Source organism: Chiloscyllium plagiosum, unplaced genomic scaffold (assembly GCF_037043375.1).
Source record: "Chiloscyllium plagiosum isolate Xiang-an unplaced genomic scaffold, Cpla_swu_hap1 HiC_scaffold_18, whole genome shotgun sequence".
Lineage (NCBI taxonomy): Eukaryota > Metazoa > Chordata > Chondrichthyes > Orectolobiformes > Hemiscylliidae > Chiloscyllium > Chiloscyllium plagiosum.
Genome location: NW_028270156.1, coordinates 57,356,820 through 57,377,955, shown reverse-complemented (window position 1 = coordinate 57,377,955; position 21,136 = coordinate 57,356,820). Strand labels below are relative to the sequence as shown.

The window sequence follows — 21,136 nt, the reverse complement described above, 5'->3', positions numbered from 1 at the left end:
TAGATTTTTGTTGGCTCTGAATGCCCTTTCTCGACTGGATCCGTATATCTGATATACAATGGAAATATCTGGGGCGGGGGAATTGACACTGGCTAACGATTGAAGTTGCAGGTAAATGAAAGTGCCCTGTTCACTGGGCTAGCCCGGCCGTGTCCATTGAACTGCCTGAACTTTGCAGGTCAGTGCTCGGAGTGTTTTCTCTGACGTTAGAGTTCGGGCTCCACCCTCTCTTTAATTCAACTTTCTTCCTTCTGGCAGTCCAGGTCAGTGTTTTAACTGCACCCCCCGTCAACATTATGGGTTTCGACTGCGCGTTTGACGCCAGCAAGGTGAAGTGTGTTCTTTTGTAAAAGGGGAGTTGGTGAACAGTTCGGCGCAGAGTCTCGACTGCTGGAAGAGGGGGGCAAGAAAAGTTTCACTGGAAACTGCTGTAGTTTCCTGGATCCGGGATGGAGCCAACTCGGCGGAATGCAGTGCTGTTGCTACTGGGCAGTACCTTCCTGTTTCAGGTGAGGATAGTGGGTGGCTGGAAGTTTCCAGAGACCGTTCTGTGTGTGTGTTTAGGGTCGGGGGAAGGAAGCTGAGGGCGGGGTGTCACTGTGGATAAGGGTATGGAGGTAGCCCTGTGCACCTGCCGAGAGCACCCTGTATCCCCTTCACCAGGCAGAAGGGGCTGTGACTGCAGACACCCAGAATGCTGACAGTGTGCCCAATGTGATGGGACAAACCTTTTTCTCCCTATCGCCAACACTTCTCCAGGTCGCTAACTTGTTTACCAATTAACTCGACTGCTAAAGTGTTGCACAATCCTGATTTAACGTAAATGTACTGTATTCGAATCCTCAGAATGAATGTTACAAGCAATATTCGCTTCTAAACATCCCTTTTACGGAGTAGGTCCCGTGAGAATTCAATCTGTGTTAGGGCATGCACTGTTTTATTTACATGCTATTAGCATATTGAAAGTTAGTAAATGGGGAGGCTAGAGGAGAACAGTGACAACTACCAGAGATCATTTCCTTTAGAATACTGTACTTTTAAAATGGGTAACATTGTAAAGTGACGCTTTCTCTATGCTAGAGTCTTTCAACTGACTTCAATTTTTTGCAATGTGATTCTAGGATGTCAGGAAACAATGCTTTGGGGTTACCCATGATTCTATTTTGACCCATAGCTTTGATTAATTCCCTGGATGTTTATCCCAAATTGGAGGTCAGCCATTGTGAATCCTGATGCTTTGCTGCCCACGATTATACTCCTCTTAGTTTCTATATCAGTGAAACAAGAGACAAATAACCCAGTAGTGATTTTTGGTGCAATGTCTTATTTATAAGCCTGTCTTCATTCTCAGCTCTCTGACATGATGTGTTAGATGACAGACATATCTTGTGGATTGAGAGAAATGTTTTATATGGAAATTATTTTCAGACATTAGGTTTTAATTAACATAATTTTCAAAGAATTCCTGGAGAGGAGGCACATGTTGCATTTTGATTTCTGTTTGGTTACTTTTACAGAAATGAATCAGAAAGTTTTCTGAAATTTTAATGGCCAGACTCTCTCTACGGAGACAACATAATTATAGCTAAAAGACAGTTAACATAAGCAGGCACCGTATCAGGTTCATGGGAAATGGTGCATATCACCATTATGACTAAGTGCTTCTAAAGACATTCAGTAGGGTGGCATTCTTCCCTACCCACCCTTTTTTTGTTGTATAAATAATTTTGAGATTACTAAATTTATTTCCTTTCATAAGAAGTTCAGTTACCCAAAAGAGGCATATTCTTGCTATGTCACATTTCGTCAAAGTCTGAAAGGCTATGTGTCAAACCCCAAATTTACATTTTTACCATCAAGTTCACAAGGTGGCTAAATCAATTTTAGTTTCTTGCCCAATTTCTGCTGACAACATTGTAACTTGCATTTGTATCAGAGCTTTTACGGAATACAGCATTCTTCTTCATGGCCAGCAGTAAGCAATGAGCGTAAGGGAGTGCTATTGAAGTGATGGACATGAGAAGATAGTCAAGGTGACACTTGCTATGTGACCAGTGATGGAGGGGAGGACTGCTGTGGTGCATTTTGCTTGGGTTCAAGAAAGCCATTGCCACTGTCTTTAGGAACAGCATTTCAGCATACATAGGGTATGCACAGAGAAATGGGGCTGAAGGAGACTTCAGAAGAATTCTGTGGAATAATTTTAAAACATGAGGAATTTTGTAGTTGATGCACCAAATTACTGGAAGGCAATGGAAGTGGTTAGGAGTTAGTGTAGATTTTATAGGGGTGACTTGACATATATTGAGATTGGAGCTCAAGAACGTGGTTGACTCTACCAGAAAATAAGGCAAGGTTTCAGCAACTATATGAGTGAGATGGAAATAAACAGCGTTGATGATAGCTAGTGTGAATACTAAATTAAGGCAGGGTCATGTATTGTCACATTGAGTTTATTCAGCCTGCCGAGGTTTTATGGTAATTCCCTTCAAATATGCAGATTGGATCTGATGCTGCAATCGGGTCTAACAACTATTTTAGACAAAGGTCTGTATAGGGAAGCTATTGTACCTTTGTTCCCTGCCAGACCAATCCTGAAGGAATAGGAGTTGGGATGTGGAGGCCAAAAATGTGAAAAATCTGTCCTTTTTGAATCAGGAAGAACAGGAACCCCTCCCAACCACTAACTTGAGTTGTTTACATATACATAATTTTGATTGGACTTTGAAGGCCTATCGACATTACTGCTGCAACCAATTCCTTAAAATCTGTGTGAATCCATGTGAATTCACTGTGGCTCTGAATTTAAAAGTGGAGAGTGAAAATATTTGTATATACTCTCATATCAGACTTGGTAAAGGTGATTACCTAATAGATAAGAGAAGTACAGTCAAGCTGTTGGGAGCATTTATCATCTGAAAGCCAAACCTTAGATTCAACATGTACTTTGTTGATAGTTAGCATTGCATTAGCAGCAGCTCTCATCATCCCTCACTGACTCTGATTTGTCATGCAGTTTGTCTGACATCAAGGTCAACAAGGATTTACTCCAATTAAATACTGTGTAAGTAAGTAATAACACTAGCCATTGACTTTGCCCCCTGCTTTACTATCCATCATCTCACTGGCTGAGCCTGAAGTAGACTGTTCAGAACCATGACACTTTATTTGATCCTGAACTTGCAGCCTGATGTAGAACACATGAACGCGCATCTCCATATCATTGAGACTGGCTCATTTCACTGTTTGACGTCATCTATCATTCTCTTTGCCACAGCTCATCTGCTGATGGTGCTCTCTACTTCTCTTTTGACATCTGTTAATTGAATGTTCTTCTGACCAACTATCAACCAGCATCCTTGGCATACTCAGCCTATATCCCCTTGTGCCAAGCTGTGTTTGACAATCACCCATTGCTAATAACATTTACTACTAGTGTGGCAAGGTCAATGTTAAAATTCTCATTCATACTTCCAAATTCCTCCATTTTTTTGTCCCTCCCTGCCTCTGCCATCGCCTCTACCCCAATAGCCCTCCAAGATTTAGGAAAGGAAATAATTGCATTGGAGATTGTTCAGTGACAATTCACTGAATTGTTCTCTGGGATGAGGGTGTTGTCCTATGATGAGAAGCTGGGTAAATTGGGTCAATATTCTCTGGCATTTTGAAGAATAACATACAAGATACTGAAGATGCTTGCTCGGGTAGATTTTTGTTTGGGGAATCTAAAACATGAGTGTGTGACCTTAAAGAAAGGTGTTGACCATTTAGGACTGCAATAAGGAGGAGTTACTTCACTCAAAAGAAATCTTAGAATTCTTTAATCTAGGACACTATGGATTCTTCATTTATTGCATCCATTAAATCCTGGAATACACAGCTTTTCAGCGTGTCAAGGCATCGAGGGATATTGGAAGTGGATGGTGAACTAGAGTTGAAACCCAGGATCAGCCATGATCATATAGAATAGCAGAGCAGGCTCAATGGTCTCTGTCAGCTTTTTTTTTTGTATAGAATATCTGCGGTCCTCCAATTCCCCACAATTCTGTATCAGTGAATTACTATGCTCCTTCACGGGTGCCCATGCTTTCAGCAGACTTGGGCATAAGCTCTGGAATCCTCTTCCAAATCTCTCTGCCTTCTTAAGGATTTTTGTTTGACTGAGCTTCTGGCCACTTGCTGAAAGACCTATTTGGCAGTGCGAAATGTTACTTGGTAATTACTTCTCTGAAGCACCTTAGAATATTTTAGACATTTCACTGATCTGTCTTCATCCTTGACGTTTTTCTTGTATACATTTAATTTGGAGTCTTATTGGTTTGTTGCCCTGGAAATTGATCGTGTAAGGGCATACAGATTGGGTTTGTTCATCTGTGTGTTAATGGATCTTGGTACACCATTTTGTTAAGTTGTTCTCCGGTTCCTTTTAGTGATCAAAACCTGACAACTGGTCAGCACGAGATGGTTGACTTTCTTAAAAGTTTTTGAAGTGCCCTTGTAAATCACTTGGTTGCCGCAAGAACTTTCCACCTAATAATACTGTTATCGCCATTAGGATTCTACCAACTCATCATCACCTTTTCTGGGCAAATATGGATGAACAAAATCTGACTTGCAATCACTGTTCCCATTCTAAGAACAAAACTGCAACTTTCAGCTCCCTTGCGACTAAAGTTTCCATTTCATAGTTGTACAGATTTGGAATCAAAATAACATTTATGCTTTGCATACACATTTGCGGCACAGCCCTCATCACTTGCTGTTCTGATGAGGTTGTAGTGAATCAGGTTGTAACTTTGCTCACTGAGCTAGTAGATTTGTTTTCAGATATTTCATCACCGTGCTAGGTAACATCATCAGTGAGTCTCCGATGAAGCGTTTGTGTCCTGCTTGCTGTTTGTGTATCTTGGTCTGTTGTGGTGCATGATATCACTTCTGGTTCTGTTTCTGAGCGTTTAGTAAATGGGGTCCAAATCAATATGTTTGTTAATGGATTTCCAGCTTGAATGCCAGGATGTCTTTGATGTATGGCAGGGTGGCTAGAGTTTCTGTACATGTTGTGTTTTCCTGTTAAGACACTAGCCACCCTGCCATACGTCAAAGGTATCTTGGAGATGACAACCAGACTACTCCGGCCACTGGGCATCATGGTAGCCCATAAACCTACCATCACACTGAAACAACTCATTATGAATTTAAAGGACCCTGTACCAACAACCAGCAGAATGAACGTCATGTACAAAATACCCTGTAAGGACTGCAATAAACACTACATTGGACAAACGGGCAGGAAACTAGCCACCAGGATACATGAGCACCAAGTAGCCACCAAAAGACATTTATCCATAAACATAGACAAAGAGGGACACCAGTTTGACTGGGACAATACATCCATCCTGGGACAGGCTAAACCAACTAGGAGAAAGTGAGGACTGCAGATGCTGGAGATCTGGGCTTAAAAATGTGTTGCTGGAAAAGCGCAGCAGTTCAGGCAGCATCAAAGGAGCAGGAGAATCGAAGTTTCGGGCATAAGCCCTTCTTCAGGAAAAATTCCTGAAGAAGGGCTTATGCCAGAAATGTCGATTCTCCTGCTCCTTTGATGCTGCCTGACCTGCTGCGCTTTTCCAGCAACACATTTTTAAGCACAGGCTAAACCAAGATATGCACGGGAATTCCTGGCAGCCTGACTTTCAAACCGGAACTCCATTAACAAACATATTGAGTTTGACTCCATTTACCAACTTCTCAGAAGCGGAACCAGAAGTGATATCACCCACCACAACAGATCAAGATCCATAAATAACAAGTGGGACAGAACACCAGCACTTCATCGGAGGCTCATGGATGATGTTACCTAGCATGGTGACAAAGCATCCGAGAACAAATCTACCAGCTCAGCGAGCAAACTTCCAACCTGATCCACAACCTCAGCCACAAATCTTCTCCAAAATTGTTGTAGAGTATGTCCGTTGGAACAAAGCAGAGCAGTAGATAGTAATATTATTCCATATGTAGCTTTTATTTGATGCCAATGCTATCATTTTTGATTTCAGTGCAGCTGATATCTTAAATACTCACAATTCCCCAACCAGTATAATTTGCAGGGATCAACAACTATTTTCAGACTCATTGCTGATTCGTTTTACTAGTTCTGTCTGGGTTTGCAGAAGATTGTGATTTTTCTACTGCTATTTAAAGTTGATGGAAGTGCACCAGAGTGATATCACCTATAATGACAGCCTATTGCTCTGATTTAAAGAATCCTGGTCAGCTTAAATCCTCTGGTTTATGAAATTTAATTTTACATGTCTCTTGAAAGGAAGAATGAGCAGAGGTTCTGGGACTCTGAATTAGTTCACACTTGCGTTAGATTTGTGACAAACCGCATTACTGAGCAAATAACTTTGCTTCCATTTTCCAGCTTTATTTTAACTTCTCATGAATTTGGTCTTTCTAATATGAGTGCCATCTTTCACCATTTCTGTTCCATTGAACTATTAGCCTCTTGCTATCCTTTCTTTTATGGGACCCTGGCAGACTAACTCACTTGTCGTGAAAGTCAAAGATATTTTAATAATGCTTATAATGCGAGCTTTATGATGGCTCCATCTGCACCCTTCACCATGGCAACATGAAACAGCTGGACCTAGTATCCAGGTCGAAATGCTGGTTAGGTATTCTTTACAGCCAGATTCTATCCAATCCTGAAATCAGATGGGCAATTCAAAATGTACCCTGTTGCACCATGACATTTTTAATGGTTCTCTGTAACTAGGAGATCCAGAATCTATCCACCAGCATTGCAGCAGCATTTGTCATTGTCTGTAAGTCTGAAAAATTGTATCTTCCCAGTAAAACAATCTAGGTATTTCTTCCATCTTTAACAGTCCAGTAATCCAGATACATTGTCAGGTAGACTTCAGCTTCGGAAACATGTCTTCATTCACCATAAAAGTAAGGGCACAAATGTACGTATAAAGCTTGTCATTGTAACAACAATAGCTCATTTTATCAGAAGCAAGTAGGGAATAGTCACTCGGTCACAGAGGTCTTACCCAGGATCGCATGGGAACGTTTCTCTGACATCAACCTCAGCAGGTAACCCATCTCCATTTGGTAAAAGAGAAATGTTTCAGGAGCTCGATCTCTGCAATAATGAATGGCTTCTGTTTGTGCTGCAGTGGAAGCTGAGGCTTTGACCAGCTGGTAATCGTTCAGAGTGCAAAGATTCTTCATGAATCCTTGCACACTGGGAAGTACAGGCTCCAAGCTCTGTACAAAGCCATCTACCAATTGTTTCTAGATTCCTCCATGCTCCTTTACAGTGACAGCAGGTTTTCTGACAGTCCTGTGAACATACTAAGACTTTCTAACAGCATGCCTATCAGTATTTGTGCAAATGTGAGATTCGGAGAGGTGTTTCTTCATCATTATCGCACTATTGTTCCTGTCTGACTTCATTCACCCTGAGCTGTTGTTTTTCGTTTACTCAGTCATGGAATGTGGGCCAGGATTTACTGCCCATCCCTAGTTGCCCTTATGATGGTGCTGAGCTCCATTCTTGAACTGCTGTGGTCCAGTTGCTATAGGTACACCCACAAAGTTGTTTGGAGAGAAATTCCAGGAGTTTGAACCAGTGACACTGCACAACTTGGGATATATTACTCAGGATAATGAGCTCTTTAAGAAGTGATCTTACAGGTGGTGGTGTTTCCATATATCAACTGCCCTTGTCCTTCTAGGTGGTAGTGGTCATGGGTTTGGAAGGTGCTCTCTAAGGGGTTTTGGTGAATTTCTGCAGTGCATCTTTTAGATAGTACACACACCAAGGAGCCCTAGCAAAACTGGAATCAGTGGGAATCCGGGGCAAACTCTCATACATCACTCTTCTCCAGCCATTTCCAGTCCCACGTGTAGTCAGAATGCAGAATTTCCTCTCAACCTAGCTACTTCAGATGCTGAGAAGTTGTGATAAAGATACAGTAGTAATTATCACTAATACTATACAGGAAATGAGGAGGCACAAAAAGCTTAGAATATGTTTTTAATTTTACAGACGTGATTCAGTTCCAGGAATCACAGCTAATGTTAGTCCTGAGCTACTGATCTTAGGTGGTGGAAAGAATGAGTGTTGTGGGCATGATGCCAATTAAGCGGTCTGTTTTGGCCGAAATTGTGCCAGGCTCTTGTGTTGTTGGAACTACAGCCTTCCGGGCTTGTGCCTTATAAATGGTGTACAGGCTTTGGAGAGTCCAGAAGCGTTCTATTCACTGCAGGATTCCTAGGCTCTGGCCTGCTCTTGCAGCCACTGTACATATCTAGCTAGTCCAGTTCAGTTTCTGGTCAATGATAACTCCTAGGGTATTGGTGGTGGGGTATCCAATGGTGGTAATAGTTTAAAAATCACACAACACCAGGTTATAGTCCAACAGCTTTATTTTGAAGTACAAACCTCTGGAGCTTAGTGGGGTAGGAACATAACAGATGTAATTTATAGCAAAACCTTAAGTTATCTTGGGAGTGTGACTTGAAAGAAGTTCTGGGATTTACATATTAATGATTTGAAACCTGCAACCCATTCTAAGTGATTAAAGACTTAACAGCAATTTAGGTTTGTTCAATACACAGTATCAGTTGTATGACGGTTTGATCTTTTACAATAAATTCTGTGTCCTAGGATCCTGCCCCACTAGCTACCTGACAAAGGAGCAACACTCTGAAAGCGTGTACTTTCAAATAACCTGGTGTTGTGAGATTTTTAACTTTGTTCACCCCAGTGCAACACTGGCACCTCCACATAGTGGTGGTAATACCATTGAATGTCAAGGGGCGACTGTTAGATTCTTTGTTTCTTTGTTATTGGAGATGGTGATTGCCTGGCACTTGTGTGATGCAACTTGTGTGTACTTGCCACTTGTTGACCCAAGCCTAGATATTGTCCAGATCTTGATGTGTTTGGATAATTCAGTGACTGAAGGACCACAAATGCTGCTGGACACTGTGGAAATCTTGGCGATCATCTCCACTTCTGACCTTATGATGGGGGGAAGGTCATTGAAGAAATAGCTGAAGGTGGTTGGGTCTAGGATACTGCTTCGAGGAACTCCTGCAGAGATGTGCTGGAACTGAGATGATTGACCTCCAACAACCATGACAATCTTCCTCTGTGCCAAGTATAACAGGCAACTTGGGACTGACATTAGCTGTGATTCTTCGGTCGAATGTGACCTTGATGTCAAAGACTGTCACTATCACCTCACCTCTGGAATTCAGTTCTTTCATCCATGCTTCAACCAAAACAGTAATGAGGTCGGAAGCTGAGTTGCCCGGGCAGAATCCAAACTGAGGGTCTGTTTTGGCTGAGCAAGTGCTGCTGAACCTAGCGATTGCAGATGATGAGAAGTTATGATTACGACATGATAGTAATTATCACTAGTACTATACAGGAAACAGGAGGTGCAGAAAGCTCAGAATGTTTTTAAATTTGCAGTTATGAATCTGTTCCAAGTTCATGTTAGCGTCAATCTTGAGTTGCCTGTCACGAAATTTCTGACTCTTATCAGTGTCTGATCATAACTGAGGATGCAATGGATATGTTTTCATTTTGTGATATTTCTTCCTTAATTGATGTATTTGACTGATAACAGAGGCCCCTCGTTGACCTACATTGATTGGCTATCTCACATGCAAAAAGCTAATGGTTCCTGAAAACTGGGGCTTCTTTGGAGTCCAAAAACTTCCAAGTTGTCATGAGTGGTAGTTGAAGTCAGGAACAAAGTTAACACTCTGCGACACTGGAAGTGCTGGAAATGTTTGGCAGATCTGGGAGCGTATGTGGAGAGACAATTCAAGTTGATGCTTGAAGTCGAGTGTGTGTTCAGAAGAAGCACCCTGTAATCTAATAACTGAATGAATTAGGTCACAGTTCTCCAGGACACGCTGACTAATAAATTATTAACAAAAGAAATCTCGAGAGATTGACCTGACATCGGCTGGTCCTGTCACATTTGTCAGATAATCATGCAAATTAATAGCCAAACAATGAGATATTTTAAGCTGTGCACACAGGAGACAGCTTGGCAATGGTTTTAGCTGGTTAATCGTTAGCTTATGTACACTTGGGGAGGGGTGTGTCTTTATGTGGACAGGGGGAAGATTATAGCAGTGCTCAGTATCTTCCAGCATTCGTTCTTTTGTAAAAACTTTTGTAATGTTTTTAAGAGTTGTTAAGTGTAGTGATTGATTTTTGTGTGCTGAATACCAAGATAGTCACAAAAACCTTATAGTTCTATTTAACTTAACAGAGCTTGGTTTGCACCAAGTCCAGATCTAACTATGGTCGCTCCTCTAAAGCAGTGTCATCTTTCTAAAAGAAGGCAGAAAATAGTGGAAATTTGCACCAGCTCTTTGCATAACTGCAAAAAGTGTTGGGGTGACTGTTTGAATGGATAGTTATTGAAATGTATTTTATCTACAAGTAAGTGCACAAGTCGAACAAGAATGGAGTTGTTACAGCAATTCAACTGGTGATCAAGAGGAAGATTCAGATCATTTATGTATAGAATAATATTTGTGACACGATCATGGATGCTTTGCCCTTTTTCATTGCAGCTTGCTGAGCATTTTGATTCACTGACTTCAGTGGAGGGTCTTTGATATCTGTTGGACCACCAGTGGAAAATGTCACTGATATTTATAGGTTGGTGGTTGGCTGTGTCCTTTTTATAAATCTCATTAACATCACGTGATTAATTAGGGTGAAAAGGGGAAGTACAGAGTGCAACTGTGACACTAAAATAACTGCAGCCTGGTTTGGTAATGCAGAAATATCTTAAAAATAGGATGGGTGGATCCCATTATCCTGAGCCTTTTACTGGTGGTATGTTTCAAATTTGTTCCTGTTGCCGATAAAAGGCTTTTTTTATTGCTTTCAGTTTCCTCCTATTCTTTCTTAAAGGTACTAATTTGTTGGTGTGCAGTTCCACAGGTACTGCCAGCTTACTACTGTTGTTAACCAATGCTGTTATATCTGACCCTTGACAGTTGTAAAAAGTGCACGTATGGACTTGTTTTAGGACAGAACTAAGCTCAGCCATGATTTCTGCAAACAATCCCCTCACCCCTGTTCTTGAAAGAGCTGCCAACATTCCCAACTGACATATAGCAGGCTGCTGATATTGTTATACTAGGCACTAAAAGAGTCTATGCCTTAAGAAAATGAGACGTAAAGAAAATTGCAAAGAAAGTAAGTTGTTACTGAGTAGCATGGGGCATGACGAGATGGAGGGGATGGCATTTGGCACCAGACTCTTTGTTTCTTTCACTTCAACAGCAAAATGCAAACCTGCATTGATTTGCTGTTTAAAAAGTCAGGCTAAATTTTGAACTATTCAAGGCATTAGTTTTTCAGTTTTTTTTGGAAGGTGTTAGATCAAAGCCAATAGTCATATGGCCAGTGAATGCTCTAGGGCTTTGTTAGACATCAGGATTTGGGATCTATAAGCCATTGCTATATTAACAATGGCAAACTTTTAGCAATAAATCAAAGGCAAAGAATGATTTCCATCCTAACAAATTGAGAATCCTGACCAGTACTGCTCTAACCTGCTAAACTTCTGCCTTTTTCCTTTGTAAGCTCCAACTGCATGCACCTTCATAGATGTTTCTGTTTATCATCAACTTTCCAGTGTCTTCACTTTGTTAAAATCAGAATTTATGTGCTCATGAGCAAAATTCAAGAATTTCTTGCCTTTCTGTAATTATTTGATGTACATTTACAGCCTGAGTTGAAAAATATAGTCACAAATGTAAATGGAGACACAGATTCTTTCCAAACGGTTAGAAATGAATCCATCATGAAATGTCATCTTTATACACAATTTTGCTTGGCCAGTACATTTCCATCATTGTGCATTGACTTCAGGTGTGATTTGGATGTGTGTAAAGAACAACCCCCATGCCAGGAAATGTAAATTGTGTGTTGATCAAATTTAGAGAAGTACCAGAATAAAGAGACAAGAAGTGTTGTAGCCTTGAGACCAAAAGTATTGATTAAAACCAATGCTATAGACTTACCAGCTGAGGTGCATGAATTTTGCTGAACATATACAAATTGGAACTCCAAATCTTCATTCTTCCTATTGCATTAGATTCTTAGCTTCATTTGTTCCTTTTAGCATGAGTGTTGTTCCTGTTTTATTGCATCAGCCTGAGCTTCGAGGGTTTCATTTTTTTGGGTCGCAGTCTTGAGCCAGCTTGTAAAAGCTGACAAAGCTTATAATTTTGCACAAAGCATGATTGTCTGACTTACATTTCATGTGCATCTGATACCTTTCTGCAGTAACCATTCTAACAGCCACAAACTGTTTGTTAGTTTATTCCATTTAGATCTGATGTGAACGAATCTGTTGGGTGGTGTAGCGTGATTTGTCAAATTCATTGGCTGATAACTCTCCACAGATCATCTTCATGGGTTTGCTTTGTTTCTTTCTAGCTAAATACTTGAGTCCAAAGTGATTCAGCTTCTTGGAGTTAGAACACAACTTTCCTGATGCTGGATATGCTTCCTCTTTTTATGTGACATCCTCCACAATATTTACGTGGCCTTACATTTTCTGCTGGCCCCTCTGTGATTCTCTTCTTTTTCCCAATATATGTGTCTCTGTTCAGCTTGGAATGTATCTCTTAGCACAATACAAAGTCTCACCTTTCTCCCATCACTATGTTGTAGCTGATGAGTAGTGTTATGGACCAGACCAAGCTCCCTCAACATATATTAAGAAGATAGCCTAAACCCTAACTTTTTCTTATTTTAAAAGTAAGTGTAAGGTTTTGTGTTCCAGATGCAGTTCAGTTGGTCAAACTACTCAATGTTAAGCAAGATTCATTATTTCCATACACTATAGATATAATACAACAAAAGAAAACATAAAGAAAAGAATTGACTTAGCTCTAACTCTATGAAAATGCTTCACAAAATAATAGATACAGTAAGTGATACAAATTAATTGTTCCAGTACAGTGCCATCCCATAAACAGACCCTTGACAAAGGCAAATTCAGAAAATCTGAAATTCAGATTGTCTCTCAGCAGCAGGAAACCACCAAGAGAAAACCTCGACCCGGAGAGATGTACTGCAGCTTTTAAACCCAGCTGAGACACACCAGCAACAATTGCTGAAAGCTGAGAATAGAGCGATTCACCGCCTGGTTGGAAAGTTGATGTGGGAGGATGGGCATCAGATTTATGGGCAAGGGGACCAGTTGTAGGAAATGTGAGCTGTCTACAACCAAACAGGACTAGGAAAAGAATCTTTGTAGGGAGATTTGCTAGGACTGCATGGAAGACTGAAATTAGATAGTCATGGGGATGGGAACCCAAGGGCAAAATTCAGAGCAGAGAATGGGAAGCAGAAACTTAATGAGTGGCTCTAAAAAAACATTGAGAAAGCAGAGCTTAAAAATTGTATGCTGTAAAAATTGACACAAAAAGGTATATACATAAACGCAATAAGTTTAGTGAATGAGGCTGAACAGGCTGGGGCTGTTTTCCCTGGAGCATCGGAGGCTGAGGGGTGACCTTCTAGAGATTTACAAAATTATGAGGGGCATGGATAGGGTGAATAGGCAAAGTCTTTTCCTTGGGGTTTGGGAGTCCAGAACTAGAGGGCATAGGTTTAGGGTGAGAGGGGAAAGATATAAAAGAGACCTAAGGGGCAACTTTTTCATGCAGAGGGTGGTATGTGTATAGAATGAGCTGCCAGAGGAGGTGGCAGAGGTTGGTACAATTGCAACATTTAAGAGGCATTCGGATCGGTACATGAATAGGAAGTGTTTGGAGGGATATGAGCCGGGTGCTGGCAGGTGGGACTAGATTGAGTTGGGATATCTGGTTGGCATGGATGGGTTGGACCGAAGGGTCTGTTTCCATGTTGTACATCTCTATGACTGAGGACGCAGACGTTGAGCAGCATGATATCATTGCTATAATGGAGGTATGACTTCGAGGGGGTGAGCTTGGCAGCTCGACATCCGTGGGTGCAGAGTTTTTAAGCAGGATAGAGAAAGATATTTTAAAAATTGGTGTAGTTTGGCAGTATTGATTAAAGGTTCAGTTGCAGCTGAGAAGAGGGTGGGGGAATGATACACTAAATAAGCAACAGATAGATTAGATGGGTTGAGCTTCAGAACAGAAACAGGTAGCAACATTGCTAGGTGTGCGGTATGGAACTGCCAATAGTGGGAGAGAGGTAGAGAAGTGAATATGTCGGCAATTTTCTAAATCCAAAAACAATAGTGCAATAATGGTCAGTCTTCCTACACCCAAATATCAACTGGTATGTCAAGGGCACAATTTATTTTTTTAACCAGCTCAATGAGAGGGTGTAATTCGAGATTTAGTTCTTGGAAATAGAACTGGGCAAGATGATAATGGACCAGTAGATGTCCGTTTTGGATATACTGATCATTATACACTTAAATTTAGCATCATTATGGAACAGGGCAATGGTTGAATAGGAGTAACAGTTGGTAAAAGAGGGAAGCTGAGGGATGATTTAGCGAAAGTGGACTGGCGACAGTTACTTCAGGGAAAGTCACTGGGAAATCAAGGGGAGGTGTTCAAAAATGAGATTCTACAGGCACGGTGAGACAAGTCCCCATAAAGCCAACAGGAGCTTCTGCAATACAGGGTAAGACAAAACAGTAAAAAATAGAGCTTATGAAAATCACAAAATGTAGTAATTTAAGAAGCTTGGAAGAGTAGTGAAAATACAGGGGTGAAGTAAAAAAGGAAATTAGGAAAACAAAGCGAGGATACCAAAAAACATTGATTAGTAAAAGTAAGGAAATCCAAAGGTGTTTCAACAGTACATTGAGTAGAATGTTGCAAAGGAAAGGGTTAGGCCAATGAGAAATGCATTGTGAATGTGAAAGATGTGGAAAGAGTTTTTTTTTGCCCCTGTCTTTACAAGGGAGGAAGATGCAGATATTTTAGTTAAAGCAGAAGAGCATGAAATATTGGATTAATAAGTGTAATGAGAAGAAAAATACTAGAGGGACTGACCTCATGGGTAGTGATTAAACCACCAGGGCAGGATGACTTGTATCCTATACTGTTAAAGGAAGCCTGAGAGCAAAAATTGGATGCTCGAGGGTCATTTTTTAATCCTCACTAGGTACACATGAGGAATGGAGTTTGCAAATGTGTCATTAACCAGAATTGTGGGGGATAGACCAAACAATTACAGGCGAGTCTGGGGCAAGTTATTGGAACCAGTATGGAGAGAGAGGATTAACTGTTACTTCGAGAGAACCGAATTAATCAAAGTTAATAATCAGCATTGTTTTGTTAAGGGAAAGTCGTGTCTTACTAACTTAATTTTTTTTGGGAAGTAACAAGGAACATGGATGAGAATAGTGCAGTGGCTGTTGTCTCCCTGGATTTTAGTAAAATATTTGACAAGGTCCAACATAGTAGCTTATTTGTAAAAATTGAAAGCCATGGGATACAGTGGAGTTTGGATCCAAAATTGGCTCAGTGACAACAAACAAAGGGTTATGATTTAAGGTTGTTCTTTGTGAGTGGAAAGTGGATTCCAGATGTGTCTCACAGGGTTCAGTTTTGGGTCTTTTGCTGTTTGTGGTAAATATTAATGATTTAGACTAGAAAGTGGGAGGCATGCTTTGGAAATTTGTGGCCAATATAATTGGCCCCTGTAGCTGGTAGCGAAAAGTATAGCTGCCGAGTGCAGGAAGAGATCAATGGTTTGGTTGAATAAATTACATTTATCACTTTTCTGACCAGTGAGAGGTTAGTTGAGGAGGGCAATCCAAGCGAAAAAATCCGCAATAAACAAAAGGTATCTAGACAGACAGAGGAAGTGAAACACCTTGGAGCGCATGCCTACCGAAGGTAGCAGGACAGTTGGATATGGTGGTAAAGAAGGATGTTTTCCATTGTTGAATACAGGAGCATGGATGTAATGCTGGAAGTATATACAGCACTGGTTAAGCCACAGCTCAGCTGTGTGTCCATTTCTGCTCAGCACATTACAAGGAGGAAATAACTGCATTTAAAAGAGTACAGGGGCCCTCTGAATCATGAACACTTGCACTTACAACATGATCTCATACAGGTTGTCATTTTAAAGACCCGACGTGCAAACATTTCCTGGACTTGTGTACAAATCATTTTGCAAATAGACTCCACAACAAAGCCCATTTGCAACCTGGGCACTATCAGCGCAAATGACACTTTCAAGAAAGTTGCCAGGCTTGAAACTTGTAGCTTTAAGGAAAGAGTGGTTCAGCTTGGGTTTTTTTTTTAAGAACAGAAGTGACTGAAGAGTGACTTAATCAAGGAGTACAAACTTATAAGGGACTTGGATCGAGTGGACAGAGAGTACCCGTTTCGCTAAGGAGAGAGGTCAGTTAGTAGGAGGCAGAGATGTAAGGTATAAGAATTGAAGGAGATGTGAGGAAAACATATTTTCATCCAGAGGATGGTGGGATGTCTTCAAATATATGTGTAAAAGATGGAAAGCAATTGATGGTTGTCAACAGAGAAACTAATACAAAACTAATGCTTAAGGACTAATGAGTTACTATGTCTTGATGGTACATTCTCTCTGCAAGTTCAAGATATTATTGAAGATAGTATTTTGGGTGAACTTCAACTTTAAATACGGAGCGTTACAGTTGGTAGAAGGAATGTACTGGGTTTCTTGTCACAAGTAAAGTGTTCACAGAGCATTAAGGCTTCCTCCATGTTGTTTGTGAGATTTGCTGCATTGGTGCTGCCTATATACTGTATCTGAAATCATCCTCGAACCAATGCAGTATAATAATGAATGATATAGTGGGAACTTAATAAACACTGGCATTAATAATAGTGCCCCATATACTGTAAATGAATTTAAAACAAAATCTTACATTGAGCAAGGTGATTGACATCTAAGTTTGGGGATGAGTTGAATTTGATTTTAGAGACCCCTGACTGAGAACAAGTATTCCCTGGTTAAGTACAACAAAACTAGATGCAGTGCAAACTTTCTCTCGACTCTGCCAAGTGACTTGGAAAGAATAGAATACTTGCTTTTCTGATCCAATCTGAATGGGATAGCTATAGGTGTAAAACTGGCCTGAAGTTTTCACTCATAACCAATCGAACCAGTAGATAGAAGCTTGGCTCATGCTAGTCAAGGGTGGATTTGAACCCATCATTAGAAGCAAAAGGGTATACAATGAATATTAAATTAAACAAATCCTCTGGGCATTAATGTCAGACCTTGTCGGTGGGGACTAAACTGAGTACGTGATATGGTGGTTCATGTTGTCTTAGTGCAGTGAAAGAAAGAAAGATTTATAATTATTTGACATCTTTCATGACCTTGGAGTGTCCCAAAGCACATTATAGCCAAAGAAGTACTTTGGTATTGTAGACGCTGTGGTACTGTTGGAAATGCAGCAGTTATTTCGCAGACAGATGAGTTTCTGCAGCAAAGATCCAATCTGATCATTTTCCCTTCTTTTAATAAGATGTGGGTATTGCTGGTGGTATGGTGACACTAAAGAAAAGGAGATAGGAAAATATGTGAAAAGTTAAGGTTGGAATAAAGTTAAGAGGGAATTATAATCTAGAAAAGATCAGTTAAGCAAGTGATTTGATATTATACTGAGAGGGAGAGAATAAATGTCTCTCCACAATCTCTACTGAATCTGAACAGTTTCACCATCCCACCATTGTTCTTGGGAGACACAAATCCACAGCAGATTGCAATTCACCCAGTTCAGTCCAATATGAATTAATAGCACTGATGAATCGCTGTAGCAGTGGCTGAGTCTAACCTGGCTCATAGGCTCACATGGAGATGACGATGTCACCTCCATTAACTGGAGCACACAACATGCGGTCTGTAGAATATTTCTCCCGAGGGGCCTCTGACAAAATGAGTTGGACTTTTCCAAGGGGAAAGTGACCAAAGACGGTCGGGTACAGGTACCTGAGCATGAGCTGTGATTGGCGAGAAATCAGTTCTGGCCATTTGGAGGATCAGGTACCTGAGCAAGGACTCTGATTGACTAACAGCAATGTGATTTGCCTTGCAGTGGTTTAACATCTCATTTGGAAGGTCTACGTGAAATAAAAGTGTACTAGTTGGCCACCATTGAGGGTTTATTCACCATAAGAAAACAAAGTGTAATAACTTCATTAGTACTTCATTTGGTCAAGGCAGTGAAATCATTTGTGCTGAGGCCACTCATGTTAGCTTCTGAAACTCTGAGTACATGTGTGTTTCCATTAGTGTGTGCTTGTTCATGTGGGTGGGTGGGTGGATGGATGTGTGTGTGTGTAAACCTGTCAATGATTAGTATTGGAGTGACGATCTTTTGCACAGATTTGAAAGAGAATATGGGAGGCATGGTTAGTAAGTTTGCGCATAATTGACAGTGAAGAAGGTTATCCAAGAGTACGAGATCGTGACCAACTGGGCCAATGGGCTGAGGCATGGAGTTTAATGCAGATAAATGTGAGGTGTTGGATTTTGATAAGGGAAACCAGGGCAAGACTTGCATAATCAATGATAAAGGTATTGGGGAATGCTGTTGAACAGAGAGACTTGGGATGCAAGCACATAGTTCCTTGAAAGTGGCATGACAAGTCGACACGTACAAGACATTGGTAAACCACATTTTTGAGGACTATATACAAACACAGAAAGTGATAGGAGTGTAGAACACGCTGTCAGGGGTGGTGGTGGAAGGAAGATAAGGTAGGGGCATTTAAGCGCCTTTTAGATAAGCACAGGAATATGCAAAGAATGGAGGGATGTGGACCAAAGGCAGGCAGAAGGGATTTGTTTAATTTGGTGTCATATTAGGCACAACATCATGGGATGAAGGGCCTGTTCCTGTGCTGTATAGTAATTCTGGTCACCCTGCTATAGGAAGAATATCATGAAACTGGAAAGGTGCAAAAAAGATTTCCAAGGATATTACTGGTATTGGACGGTTTGAGTGATTCAGAGAGACCGGATAGGCTGGGACTTTGTTTTCCCCAGAGGGTCGGAGGCTAAGGGTGACCTTATAGAGATTTATAAAATCATGAGGGGCATAGATAAGGTGAATAGCCAAAGTTTGTTTTTCTTTCCCCCCAGGGTAGGATAGTTCAAAATTAGAGGGCGTAGGCTTAAGGTAAGATGGGAAAGATTTAAAGGAGATCTGAGGGGCAAGTATTTCCACAGACAGGGTTTATGGAATAAGCTATCAGAGGAAATGTTAGAGGCAAGTACAATTACAACATTTAAAAGACTTTTTGGATAGATACATGAAGATGAAAGGCTTCGAGGAAACTGAGCCAAACACTGGCAAACGGGATTAGGTTCAATTTAGGAAATCTGTTCAGCATGGATAAGTTGGGCTGAAGAGTCTGTTTCCGTGCTGTATGATTCTATAACTTGCCTTAGCGCTACCAACAACATTCCCACCCTCAAGCTGTTATAATCTGCTGACCATATCACTGTTCAACTAGTTTTAGAGCATTGTATTTTTTTTTAATTTTAGTTCCTGTTCACAAATTCCTACTCTCGGGCAATTTACTGCTGTTTGTAGATCCTGTAGTAACCTCCCAGTTCACCAGTCAATGAAATCATATTCATCTTTTTAGGTTCAACCATAAGATTAAAAAATTAACCCCCTTGCCTGCCCCCTACTCCCCCAACCACGTGTCCTTCAACCCCTGCTTGGATGACACATTAAAAAAAAACTTGGCACTTGGATGAAGTATGGGAGGATGACTGAAACAAGGGGAGATGTACCCATAAGACCCTGCCGATTCAATAGAGGAATAAATGAGACTGGATGTGGGAGCACAAGAGGGAGGATTTTGAGTGCTTTGTGTGATGTTTCGTGCCCCTTGCTGTTATATTTTGCACACATCCCTCACTACATCAAAGCTCTCTCGCACTCAGCCTCTTGTATTAGCATTCGAAATGGATTTGTAATGTTTTGGAAGTTGTGCTTTTGTGTTCCTTTTAAGAGAATAACTTTTTTAAAAAAAAAAAAGAAATGCTGAAAGTCAGGGTTGCATGGGATCTGTGGTGAAAGCCAGCTTACCATTTAGTGGATGAGTGGAAGCCTGGAATGTTGGGGCTTGGTGAGTTTCAAAGTCCAGTATTTAGAAGCACTTTATGGAGATCCTTGATGTTATCAGCAGACAGCTCTCATTACAACTTCCTCCCAAGCTTCCTGATTTATTTTCATTAGATGTTGCTGGAATATCCAAATGTCCAAAATGCACAATGCATTCTCTAAAATGGATTTTTTAATTTGAAACCAAGCAAGCAAACATGGAACATTTCCATGCAGAGTTCCCTATTAAATGGGATGCTGTTTTTGTTTTCGACACCCATACCCTTCAGAAATTATTCAGAAAATAAGGGCTTGATTTATCTTTATTGTTCATCGGTTGTGGGAATATTCGAGTTGTTCTGACCTTTCCTGAACAAGGTGACTCCCTGAAAAACGAAACAACTCAGTACCGACCACGAGTGGCAGTGAAATGCCAGTCCAAGTGTCTCCCATTTCATCCACTATTACAGCTGGACCTTTGCCACACAAATTAAGCTGACTGGGTGGTGCAGTGGTTCAACACTTTCTTTCCCCCGTAGATGCTTTGAATCCCTCTCATTTCTAAAGAGTTCAGATGTAATTTTTTTAAAGCAGTCTACACTTCATTTCGATTGGCATTTGGTGGCCAGAATCTTAAAATACTCAGATTCTCATTCTCATTTTAATTCTAGCAACAAGGCAGCTCCACAATAATATTCATGTTGGTGCAGTGGAAGATGCTTTTCAGGCTTTGTATAAAGTATATTAGATGATATGAAAGGTTTTAGTGACTTTATTTTAGTGACTCCTACAACTGTTTAATGAAATAGCATAGATAAATTGTATTTAGTATTTAACCCTTGCTGAATCTGGAAGAAGGATGTAAGTACTGTCTCAGGCAGGGAATGCTAAAAGGACATGTGTGTCGAACTCACAATGTGCCCGAATGGAGAGTCCTCACACATATGAGTTTAGAACTTTAAATTCTATACCATTGACATCCCTCACCTCACTGACTGACTGACTGA

At 40.7% G+C, this 21,136-nt stretch overlaps 1 protein-coding gene across 9 annotated transcripts in view; it reads left to right on the top strand.

Moving 5' to 3' along the window:
• The first annotated feature begins 239 nt into the window (after nt 1–239).
• LOC122558100 (receptor-type tyrosine-protein phosphatase eta-like) overlaps nt 240–21,136 on the top strand; it is a 216,173-nt gene continuing 195,276 nt past the window's right edge. For 7 of the 9 annotated variants that reach the window (XM_087996696.1, XM_087996695.1, XM_087996699.1 and 4 more), the window contains exon 1: nt 240–509. In XM_087996696.1, coding sequence (XP_087852822.1) covers nt 450–509 — 60 coding nt within the window. In that variant the 5' untranslated portion in view covers nt 240–449. The remainder of the gene's footprint in view (nt 510–21,136) is intronic. The other 2 variants (XM_087996702.1, XM_087996700.1) reach the window with 1 other exon arrangement.